The sequence below is a fragment of the Nannospalax galili genome, unplaced genomic scaffold (genome assembly GCF_000622305.1).
Source record: "Nannospalax galili isolate Female #2095 unplaced genomic scaffold, S.galili_v1.0 scaffold72, whole genome shotgun sequence".
Taxonomy (NCBI): domain Eukaryota; kingdom Metazoa; phylum Chordata; class Mammalia; order Rodentia; family Spalacidae; genus Nannospalax; species Nannospalax galili.
In genome coordinates, this window is record NW_008336933.1 from 8,780,398 (window position 1) to 8,792,878 (window position 12,481).

The following is a 12,481-nucleotide window of genomic DNA, read 5'->3' on the forward strand; positions in this document are numbered from 1 at the left end:
GTGACCAGCTGCCTTGCGCTCCTGAAGTCCCCCCTAGAGTCTCACCACCACACCTTCCAAGTCATGATGGACTGAACCCTTCCTTCCATAAGTTACCCTTGTTAGGTAATTTGTCACAGCAATGATAAAATCAACTAATACAGACAGGCTTCAATGGTTCCACATAGAACCACTCTGCTTCCACAGGCAGTTTATGTGGCCTCCCTGCCTCCCTGTGACCTAACTGGATGCTGCTCCTGTTCTGAAGATTGAATCTGGGTTAGTCTTGACACCACCCCAGTGGAGGTGGCTCATGGCCTCTGCTAGTGTCCAGAATGAAGCCCACACAGCAAGCAATGCTCCTATACAAGCAATGTAGGAGGCTAGAGTAAGAGCCAAACTTGATATCTGAGGCCTGTCTCTCCAGTCTTGGCCTTGCAGCATCTCTCTGAGCATATATTCCCTTTTCTCCTAGAGAATGGGGAGAGGATCAGGGCAAGTCTGGGTGGGGTGCTAGGATGGACTGAGATGATGGATGTCGACTGCACTAGAGTTTGTTCAAGGCTCCATCTCTCACACAGAGAGCAGTGGTCTCCACCCTAAAGGGTTCCATGAATATAAAGTGCCACACTGAACATCATGAACGGCAGTCACAGTCACCTCACCAGCCTTGTGCCAGGGAACAGCAGAGCCTCTCACAGCCAGGCAAACAACTGCAGTCCTCTGAATCTGTTCTAGTCTTGAGGGACACTGACTCCACATTTCCCTGTGGAGAACAAGATCCATGATGCCCAAGTCCCTTATGTGAAGTGGTGTAGTATTTGCATAGAGCCCACACAATCCTCCTTTCAGGTACTTTAAGGTGTCTTGTAATACCTGATACAGTGTAATGCTGTGTAAGTAGTTATGCTGAATTATTTAGAGAGTAAGAAAAAGAAGCTGTACATGTTCCACACAGACATGATTTTCCTTGTTGAATATTCTTTCTTGTTGTTTTTGAAAAATTAAAAATTTTCAGGTATGTGTGGAGGTCAGAGGACAGCTTGTAAGAGCTGGTTTTTTCCTTCCACCACATGGATGCTAGGAACTGAACTTGGGTTGTCGGGCTTGGCAGTAAGGACCTTTACCTGCTGAGACATCACACAGGCCCCCTTTCTGAATGTTTTTGATACACGGATGGCTGAATGAGGACAGAGGGGGCTTATGGTGGTCTGGAGATGGGGAGGAGGACCTGGTGAGTAGCTGCAAAGTTGCCAAGTGCCAGCTGAGTGTGACAGAGTGGGGGCTGAGAACTCCTGGCATGGGCCTGAGGACGCATATGTACCCGTGGAGATGGTTGGGTCAGTGGAGCCAGCAGCAGGTCTTTTATCTGCTAAATCTTCTTTGAATTCGTTTGTTTTCTCATATCTATGGAAGGCCCTCTACCTTTGCTTCTTGACTGCCTATCCTTGAGAGCGTCCAGCCATTGTTGAGATGTCCTGAGAGTTTGGGGGCAGCAACTCAATGGTCCAGCACAAGGGTCAGCCCAACATGGCCTCTTTTTCTTCCTTCTTCAGTAGGAAGAGAGAGGGGCAGAGGGACCAGCAGCATTGAGAGGCTGCTGAGCCTACAGGCACTCCTCCCTACCCTGAGTTCCTACAGTCTTAGAATTTTGCATCATGGCATCTGAGTCCCTGGAGCTTGCTGACCTGGTGTAGCTAGTATCTTTAGAGGCTTTTCACAAGGTTAGGTGATGTGTGGGTGGGGTTCTCAGCTCCAGAATATAGGTTTGTAGACCATCCTTGAAAGGAGGGAAAACCATTCACATAGTACTGTGTCTCTAGTGGCCACATAACAGGAGGGCTTGGGGACATTTCTCCACATGACTACCAAGTTACAAGGTCACCCTGAATGGCTCTTTGAGAGGCCTCTGCAGTTCTCCTTGAGGCAGTCACCTTAGGTGGACGCTGTATTAGTTACTGTTCCTGTTTTTGTGATAAAATACTCTGACAAAAGCAACTTAAGGGGGAAATGGTTTATTGTGGCTCACAGTTCCAAGGTATGTACGGTCCATCATGGTAACAAAGTCATAATGACAGAAGCTTGAGGCAGCTGGTCACACTGTAGCCACAGAAGCAGGGAATGATAAACAGCTTGCTTTCTTCCTTTTTATTCAGTCCAGGAACCAGCTCATGGAATAGTGTCACCCATCTGTCATTGGGCAGATCTTCCCACCACAATTAACCTAATCCAGATAATCCCTCATGGTGGGCCCAGAGCTAACCTAAGGTAGATAATCACTTGTAAGTATGGTCAGATGCTTAGCTCCTAGGTGATTCTGGATCCCATCAGGTTGAAAATTTTAACTATCACAATCCCTTGTCAACTTGACATCCAAACACATCACTTTTAATCTATAACCTTTTACCCCTTCTCCCCTTAGGTTCACAGCCATCTCATAATGTAAAATGAATTCAGTCCAACTTCAGAAGTCCCCACATTCTTAACAATTCCAACGCTGTTTAAAAGTCCAAGATCTCTCTGGAGATTCAAGGCAATCTCTTAACTGTGAGCCCCTGTACAATAAAAAAAAAAAAATCAAAAGTGACTTTTGAAAGAGATGCATCCTTGCTCCAGAATGTGTTACTGAATATAAAGCTATAATGAAATGCTTCTTCTAATCATGTGGTTATTAAATAAAATTTTTTAAAAATCAGTTACATACAATGGCACAGAGTAAATACTCCCATTCTAAAGGAGAGGAATAGGATCATAGCAAAAAAAGACTGAACTAAAACAAGATGTAAAGAAAACAAAACAGCAGGAAAACTTGCTCAATCCTGCAGCTGGCATTTGGGATTATGATAGAACCTTCTGGACTCTGACAAGCTTAGGTAGCCCTGACCTTCCAGCTCTGCTGTTTGCAGCACACAGAGCCAGTCTCTTGGTCCAGTTCCATTCCACGCCTGCAGCTTCCCTCAGCGGACACCCCATGGTCCTAGTATTTCCACCATCCAGGGCTCGCCATTACAACTTAGGCTTGATCTTTACAGCTTCATACAGTGGCCTATCAGGGTCTCCTTTCAGGGACTCTGACCTTGCCACACATGCCAAATATTGCCTGGCCTCAGCAGCTCTCTGAAAATGGAGCAAGATTCTGTGACTCTTTGGAGATGGAGATATGGCTTAGTGGTTAAGAGCACTGGCTGTTCTTGCAGAAGACCTGGATTCAAATCCCACACTCACGTGGGGGCTAACAATCATCTGTAACTCCAGTTCCAGGGATCCAATGCCCTCTTCTGTCCTCTGCGGGCATTGCATGACATGGGTGCACTTACATACATACAGGCAACACACACATACAAATAATAATAATAATAATATTCTGTGACTCGTTCAATCTCACATTTTTCATGCCGGCAAAACCAGCACTATGTGGATGGCATTGCCAAGTTCTGCTATTGGCTTGGGCTGGAGCCTGGCCTCCTTGGACCACAGCTGTAGTGGCTTCTGTATGCTTGGGGTCTGAGCCTGCAAAATGCCTTTCCTAAGCAGCTGTTGGGAGCAGGGGGCTCCTTTTGTGGCATTCTCAGTTCCAGCTTTGTGTTCTTCTAAATTCAGATCAGAATGGCCATTAAGCTGTGCTTACACATTTGAGGGCTTTTCTAACTCCAAATCCCAAACTCTTCCACATTCTTTCTACAGCCCCAAAGCTGAAGAACCACATGGTAATGTTTATCACAGCAATGATCCCTCTTCTTGGTACTGATTTTCTGTAAATTACCTTTCCTGTTGCTATGATAAGATACCCTGACCAAGGCAACTAAAGGAAGTGTATTCATTTCTGTTTCCTTTCTGTTGCTGTGATAAAACTTCCAGAGGCAACTTGGGGAGGAAAGGGTTTATCTGGCTTACACTTTCAGGTCACAGTCTATCACAGAAGGAAGACAAGGCTGGAACCTGGAGGCAGGAACTGTAGGAGGACACTGCTTGCTGGCTCACCCTCTGGTTGTTTACAGGCTCATGCTTAGCTAGCTTTCTTATACAGCCCAGGACCACCACCCTAGGAATGGTATCACTTATAGTGTGCTGGGCTCTCTTGTATTGTTTGCTAATCAGGAAATCTCCTACAAACATGCCCACAGACAATCTGATATAGGAAATTCCTCAACTGAGGCTTTCCTCTCAGATGACTGGAGGCTGTGTCAACCTGACAATGAAAGCTAATAAGGACAGGCAGGAAGGGTTTATTCTGGCTCACAGTTCAAGGATATAGTCTGTCATGGTGGGGAAGTCAAGGCAGCAGGAGTTTGAAGGAGCTGGCCAAACTGCATCTATAGTCAGGAAGCAGGGAATAATGAACACTTAGCTTGTTTTTTCCTAGTCATTCAATTAGGACCCCCCCCCCCCCCCCCCCCAAAATAAATTGGGCCCCCCCCCCCCCCGCCACCACAGAACACCGCTACCCACAGTGGGTGGGTCCTCCCACTTTGATTAACCTAATCTAAATAATCCCTCGCAGGCATGTCCAGAGGCTTGTCTCCCAGGCACTTCTAGATCCCTTCAAGTTGACAATATTAACCATTACAAACTCCAACTGTTCAGAGTGACCAGGCTCAGAAGAGGCTACAGATACGTGCAGCAAGTCTGATGCAGTGAGGAGTCAGGAAGCATGCCTTGTACACTGTCATCCTAGGCCCCATTCAGAAGCATCAGCCTGTTACCATGTCCCCTGTCCTTTGGGGCTCCTGTGTAAAGATCAAGAGGGGACATGGATGCCTTCAGGATCTGAACTGGTTCTAACAGATCTTGTTTCTTCTTTCTTGCTGGGTCATTGTCAGAAGAGGGGTCCATTTTGGATAATGGACCTCTTTGTTACAAGCTGCTACAGGCACTGATTCCTATTAGACACCAGAGGACACTGAGTACCCAGGTTTCACAGGTGGTGCTGATATCTGCCACAATGCTCTCCTGCATGTGGGACTCATGATCTCTGAAGTGCAAAGTGGCTGTTCATATTCTGGACTAACTTATGTTTTGAAAATTTTTCCTGTGTGAATCTCATGACATGGTCTAGAGCGTGGGTGTTCCAATGGTACGGCAGGTTTACTTCTGGTACCAGTGGGTTAGGTGGGTTGTGGGAGTCTGCATGAGCCCTCAGAGCTGGAATTCTCTTAGGAGCAGGAAAAGGCCTTGGGGAAACAGAGGGGCACAGACCCATTCTCAACTGATGACTGTTTAGACAGGGGCCACCAGCTTGACTATGAAGCCTGCCACCTCCTGGCTATGTACCTGGTCCAGTCCCATGCCTTCCCAGCTCCCAGTTCCCTGGCTGTTAAATTGGGATAACAGTTGATTATGTCTCAGTGGAGAGTTGGGGAGAAAGGCCTCTGGGATCTGTTTGAATGTCAGCTCCACTTAGCCAGGCTTCAGGCCAGGGCTTGGCATGAATAAGGTATTTGACAAATGTTTCCTCAGGTTTTGGGTTAGGGGGCTGAACTGTGGATTTTATAGGTGCCCAGTAGTCATGGGGGTGAAGGGCTGTCTGGAAATACAGCCTAAAGCTTGATCAGAAATGGCCTACTGCTAAATGCTGCGGAAAAGCAGTGACTGGTCACCCTGTGTACCCACACTCAGATCTAGCCACAAGAGGGGTCTCACCCAGTGGGCCCTAGGGCTCTGTACAAGGCTTTGGCTCCAGGTTTGGAATCTGCTTTTCCTAACTCCTTTGAAAATCCAAGGGCAAAGTCCAGATTAATAGTATGGAAAGATGCCATTAAAGCCATTCCTCCCTCTGGAAGGCAGCTGCCCACCCCCACGTGCTTGATGATAATGGCCACCCCTCATCAAATATTTATCCCAGCACTCACAGTCCTCCATCAGCCTCCAGCATCTTGCTGGGGATAGAATCTGATTATTAACGCTGGTCATGAGTGAAGCAGGCCAACTACAAAGTGCCCAGGATGGAAAGGGGGAAACATCAAAGCCCTGTGTTCTCCCTTAAAGGTCGCCTTCCTTCTGGAAGTGGAGGCCGCCCGCAGGGAGCAACCTGGGGAGTTGGCAGTCCTGGCCCTCTGTGTGCCTCCTGGATCTGGGCATCTTTTGCACCTTTCCTTCCTCTGCACTGGGGCAGAAGGCAGAGAGGTCCAAGCCTAGGGCCAAGGGCCTGGCTACCAGCCTCAGGTTTATGAAAGCAAATAGCTTCCTTGCCTGCTTCAGAGATGTGACTCCACTTTCAAGGGAGGCCCTGGCATTTCATTGGTGGCCCTTTTGAAGCTTGCCCTTTGCAAAACAAAGGAGAGAAGGGAGAAAGGAATGGCAATGATTCAAAGGCCTCCTGGATAGGCTTACCTTGGGGACTGATGATGGTCTGCTGCCAGACCACTGCAATAAAGCAAATTCGCCATAAAGTGAGTCATAGGCATCTTTTGGTTCCCAACACATAGAGAGTTAAACTTACCTGATACTGTCATCTGTTATGTGCACAATAGCATTATGTTGAAAAAAAAAAAAACACATGTAATTTATCATAATTAACAAACACTGCCAAGAAATGCCAATGATCATCTGAGCTGAAGGAGAATGGGGATGACAGGTTTGATCAACACAGGTTGCCATGAACCTTCAATTTGTCAAAATGCAGTATCTGTGAACTGCAGTCAAGCAGTGCACAGGAAAACAAGGCATGCCTGTAGTCTATTCAGTTTCTAAGGCCCCTCTCCGTGGCTTCACTCATTACATGGATGGAACAGCCTGTCAGGCGAGAATCATGCCTGGTGCTTAATGGAACCCAGGGACCAATTAACCACACTGGGAGCCAATGGGCCAAACATTTCTAAAAGGAATACCAGGGAACTCTTACATTAGTGCCTGTTTCCCCTTCTCCCAAATAAAAGACAAACACTATGTCAACACTTTCTCAAGAGAGAGCCTTTATTTCCTGAAAGTTCTAAAGCAGACCCATTTATCAAATGATGACTGATACTCTAATTCACAATGCCTTCTCCTTTCCAAATGCTGCAGCCAGGGTGAAGCCATGACATCAAAAGCGGCCTTCCACACCCAGCAGCTGCACTGCAGCCTGCTGCACTGCCTGGTGGACACTGTTGACTTCCTTCTGGGACAGTGTCCGCTCCATGTGGCGGTAGGTGATTCGGTAGCAGTGGCTTGTCCTGTGTGTCCTGGAGAGAGGAAGAGAATGTGGTAGGTAAGTGAAAAACATGTTTGCACAGGCAGGAGCAGTATCACCTGTTGAGATCAGACCCAGTGCCATCGGATCCAGGCACCTGGTACATGTCACTACAGAAACATCACTTGCCATTAAGGATCACATCTTTTCAATGCACAAGAGGGTGATGGTTAAGGCAATATTGGCTTGAATAATGGAGATGCTGGCTCCCCTAGGCTTGGATGCTTCACAGTGTCCTAGAAAGGAGATTCTCACAGGTTTGATATCTTGGACTGAGTCTATTGCATCTGATCCCAGGGCCAGAACCCACTGTTCTGAGCTCTTTCCTGGCTCCCCGGGTGTTTCTGACAGCAGAAGTGTTGGAAGCCAATGCCAGTGGTCTCTACCTTGTTCATGGCAGGGGAAGAACTGGGTTTGTATGGCACACTGCACTAGTGGGGCCCAAGGCAAGGCTGGGAAGTATCCTCCCCAGCATCTCTGTGGGCTTAGGAAGCACAGAACAGTCATGCCACACAGATGTGCACATCACACATGTTTTACTTTACCATGGTGGTGCTGTTGGATTCAGGCGTAGCTGTGAATGTGTGCAGTGGCAACAGTAAGGCTTATTCTTACATAGCAGTTGCTATGACACACTGGTATGGTGACCTCACCAGAAAGACCACAGGGTTATGAGCTGGTATCACTGACTCTCCTCTGTAGTACCTCTCACTGGTTGTGTGGTATGAAGGTGAACTGAACAACCCACTCTGGGCACTTTAATTTCTCTTCTGCATAACGAGGGCCCATGGGAACTCCTGTTTTCCAGCGCACAGAGTAGCAGAATCAACCCTGCCTCTCACATGGAGAAGCTGCAGGAAAGCAAGTGGCCCCCAGAGAGCTCCCCTCGGAATGATGTCCTTCATCTTGGAGCCTTATCAGGAGAGGACACAGTGTTTTTCAGCAGGTAAAGCAGGGCTGGGTCTTCAGTCATGCCAGAGCTTTGGACAAGTGTGCCTCAGTATCCCCAAGTTCCCCACAGGAGGACCTGACAGTTCCCAGCATGACCACCCAAGCCCAGAGCCTCTGCTTCCAGGGGCTTCCTGACCCTTCGAGATTGCTCTCACAGCGGTGTCCTCTCCTTTCCTCTCCCAACCTCTGATTTAAGATCAGACTCAGATATAGGCAGAATACACCTGGGAAAAGAGGTATCTGCCTTAGTCCCAGCCCCAAATATCTCCTTCACCTCCTCTTCCAGTGTCTTCCCTACTCTGGCTTATTCATCTTGCTCCTCTTTCTTTTCCCCTCACACCTTGAGCCCATATTTGGGAAGGATGAGCTTCTAGGACCGTGTGCTGTGCCTCATAGGGCCTGTACTTCAGTCAGGCATAGCCTCTGTCTGCAAGGAGTAAAAGAAGAAGTCACCTCAGAGATGCTCATGACCTGCCTGGCTGGACAGAATGCCCCATTCTGCTCCAGCCTCAGCAGTCTGCTCTAGATAAGAAGGAAAACAGACCTCCCTCTACCTCCTTTCTTTCTTTCCCAGCCCAGCTCAGGTCATGAATGGAGGCTGGTCATAAGAAAGAGACCCAGGTCTGCTCAGTCTTAGAGATCAGTCTGCCCTGTAAACCATGTAAACCAAATAAACCACAGGCCCATGGAGCCGAAGGCTCTGGCAGCTTACTGGAATTTCCTGAAGGGAGGGATGCCCCCTGTGACCACCAACCCCAAGGGTCTGGATCAGAACTTTGTGCTGCTTTATATCCTTCACTTCTGCCCCCCTCCCCCCCGGTGCTTTGCAATCTTTCACCAGCACACAGAAATTCACTTGTGACTGACATCTTCATTGAGCGTACAGTGTTACTGTCCCTAAAATATAGTTAAGGAATCAGGTATAGAGCACAGAAGTAACTTGTCTAAGCTCAGACAGCAAATAGGTAGCCAGACTAGATTCTGAGCCAGGCAATGGGGCAAGAATACAAAACTACAAGTTGCTGGAGAAAACTTTGGTGGGTCTTCAAACGATTAGACATAGAATTACTACATACCCTAGTAATTCCTGGGAATATACCCCCAGAGAACCGAAAGCAGCTGTTCAAACTAAAACTTGGACAAGAATTTGCAGCTGAGCATGGTGATGCAGGCCTGTAATCCCCGCTACTTGAGGAGGCTGAGGCAGAAGGATCACAAACTCAAGGCTTGCTTGGACTACAGAGTAAGTTCAAGGGCAGCCTTGGCAACTTCACGAGACCCTGTCTCAAAATAAAAACTAAAAAGAGGCTTTGGGATATAGTTCAGTGGTAGAGCATTTGCCAACGGTGGTGTGTGATGACCCAGGTTCACCCCCTGGTGTGTGCGTGTGCATGCGTGCACACACAAACACACACACACACATTTTCCTAAAAGCCCTATATTTAATCATTACCAACAGATAAATGTATATAAACACGATGTGTTATTACCATAGAACGGATTATTATTTAACACCAATAAAAGAGGAATGCAACACTAATACTAATGAGTAGAACTAGATGAACTTCACAATGGCAGTGTGTAGAAGTCTGACACAGCACTCCACTTATAGGAAGCATCCAGATTAGGGCAGCCTGTGTTAGTACAGAACATATTGGTATTTACCAGGGACTGCTGGGAGGAGAAACTGCTTAGTGGTATGGCATCTCCTTTTGATGTGATGAAACTGTTTTGGAACTAGAGAAACATACTGGCTATGTGATCTGTCAAACAACAATGAACTTTCAAAGTGGATAATTTCATGTAATATGAATTCCATTTTAATAAAACGGAAACGAAATCTAGAAAATTTGATTTCATAGTCCAGCCTTGACCATTACATCCAAGAGATTCATCAAACACATCCCTTCCCTTTTACACCTCCAGTCTCTTGCTGTGGTTTTAATCCTGAATCTTCCCAAAGGCCCCAGCTAGGCACTATTGGGAGATAGCAGAACCTTGAAGGGGTGGGGCTTAGTGGAAGGTCTTAGCCAATAGTGGGTATGCTCATTAAGGGGACAATGGGACTTCAGCTTCTTTCTCTTTCACACCCATCCATTAGCTAAATGGGCCTTGTCCACCATGTGCTCCCACCATGATGTGCTGCCACAGGCCCAAAGAGAGAGAGTCAATCGGTCATGGACTGGAGAATCCAAACTGTGAGCCAAATAAATACCTCATCCTTCCCCAGGTATTTCTTATATTAACAGAAAGCTGACTAATCCATCCAACTTTTTCTAAGCAGCAATGAAGTTTTAAAACTACCAAGAAAGGTAGAGAATGAGCCTCATGTTCCTATCTGACTCAGGGAGGACACGGCTAGAGATGAGGATGACTGGGATGCTCTGGAGTGAGACACATGGACCGGGAATGCATTGATAATGGTCTTTCCTGCTGCAGGGCGATTTCAGGGTAGGTCAGGAAGCCAGGCAAGTGGACAGAGAGAGGAAGAAAACAAGGGTTAGTTCTGGAGTCTGTCTGAGCAACAGGCAGCTGCTGTAGCCCTCCTAGCAAGTTCATAGGTCCCAACCTTAGGACTAGGACCTTCCCTGAGAAGAGAATGGGCTGTACAGTCTGGAGTTCTGTAGGCAAATCCTCGTTCTTTTTTATGTACTTCAAAACTCCTTATCATGGGAAAAATAAACAAGATCATCTGTTGCTCAGTTTGGAAGGTCAAATCCCCTTATGACAAGATAGAAGAGAAATTCTAAAAAAAACATTTTTTCTAGTGTAGAAATTCATTGCATTGTAATATTGGCATATTGTAAAACAAGTTCATTGCTACCTAGAGCTTGGTCTTTTTTTTTTAAAAAAAAACAGATATAAGAATCTTAAAATGTTTTCAACTAGGATTAGTTCATTTATAGATTGCTTTAGTCATTCAACAAACAGCATGCTGCAGGCCCCAAGTCAGGTAGAAAGGAGCACAGGAAGGGAACTAAGAATCCACAATCCACCAGAATCTCCCACCAGCAGAAGACAGGCAGGCAGTGAGAGGGGCTGGCAGCTGCTGGGAAGTAAAGCTAGCTGTACCACACTCTGCATGTAACAAGAACTCCTGTGCTCTCCTCTTCAGCAAATGGTTTTGACTCTGGTACTTTCCAGGTATCCTGGCATGGTGCTGTTTGTGTAGCTATAGAGCTGAACACTGCAGAAACCACAAAAGGAATCTGAGTCACTATGCCTATTGACATAGGACTCAAGGCAGTCACATCTGCCCATCTTTGGCTGTTTGTGAACAAGGCATGATGCTCTGTTGTACTCATGCCTCCACTTTTTGCCCTTTCCCCACCTGGCCTGCCATCCACTTCCTTTGTGGGTCCACCCCTGGCTGGGGAAACCAGAAACATGACTTGCTTTCTCTTGGGTCTGCCAAGGTTTACCCAACCCCACCTCCCACACAAATCCAGATTCTGAGGCAGAGACTGAGAGCTGGAGGGCCAATACCATGTGAGCTGGGGGAAGAGTTGGCAGGACATTGGGACAAGCCAGCAGGGAGGGATCCTGTATTTTAACACCTCCTCCTCCTCCTCCTAGAGTCCTAACTTTAGACCAAAGACAAGTTGCGTAGGTGCTGAGAATAGTCACGTCTGGATCAGTAAGGGATTGTCATACTTATGTTTAAAAGGGCTCCAGTAATCCCACTACTGGGTATGTACCCAAAGGAAGTGAAATCAATGTGCTGAAAGAACATCTGTACCCCATGCTTACTGCAGCGTTATTCATAAAGCTGGGATATGGAATAACCATATGCATCCATCAGTGGATGAATGGAAAAAGAAAGCGTGGTGTGTGTTCTCAATGGAATGCTAGCCAGTCTTTAAAAAAAGATAAGAGTCTGTCATTTGTAGGAACATGGATAAACACAGAAGTCATTATGCTAAGTGAAATAAGACAGACACATAAGGACATGTACTATATGTTCTCTCTCATGTGTGGAGCCAAACAAAGCTCATCTCAAAGAAGAATAGAGGGGTGACTATCAGAGGCTGGACAGAGGTGATAGGCAGAGATAGGTCAACAGGAACAAAGTTACCATAGATGCAAGTTCTATGAACCATGGCTTAACAGGTGACTATCGTTAACAGTGCTGTACTGAATATTTAAAATCAGCTATGAGAGGATTTTACAAGCTCTTAACACAAAGACATGATAATTTTTTGCAGTGATGGATAAGCCAAATACCTTATTATATAATTATACATGGATCAAGATATTATACTGTGCCCCACAGTATGCACATTTGTGTCAATTTTTTTTTTTTGGTCCTTTTGAGACAGGGTCTCCTGTAGCCCCAGCTGGCCTAGAACTTACTATGTAGACCAGGCTGGCCTCGAACTCACA

The 12,481-nt window shown here is 46.6% G+C and overlaps 1 protein-coding gene across 6 annotated transcripts in view; it reads right to left on the bottom strand.

The window, feature by feature from the left end:
• Positions 1-6,868: 6,868 nt before the first annotated feature.
• Fars2 (phenylalanyl-tRNA synthetase 2, mitochondrial) overlaps positions 6,869-12,481 on the bottom strand; it is a 542,959-nt gene continuing 537,346 nt past the window's right edge. For all 6 annotated transcript variants that reach the window (XM_008831656.3, XM_029562861.1, XM_029562860.1 and 3 more), the window contains one exon: positions 6,869-7,139. In XM_008831656.3, coding sequence (XP_008829878.1) covers positions 7,001-7,139 — 139 coding nt within the window. In that variant the 3' untranslated portion in view covers positions 6,869-7,000. The remainder of the gene's footprint in view (positions 7,140-12,481) is intronic.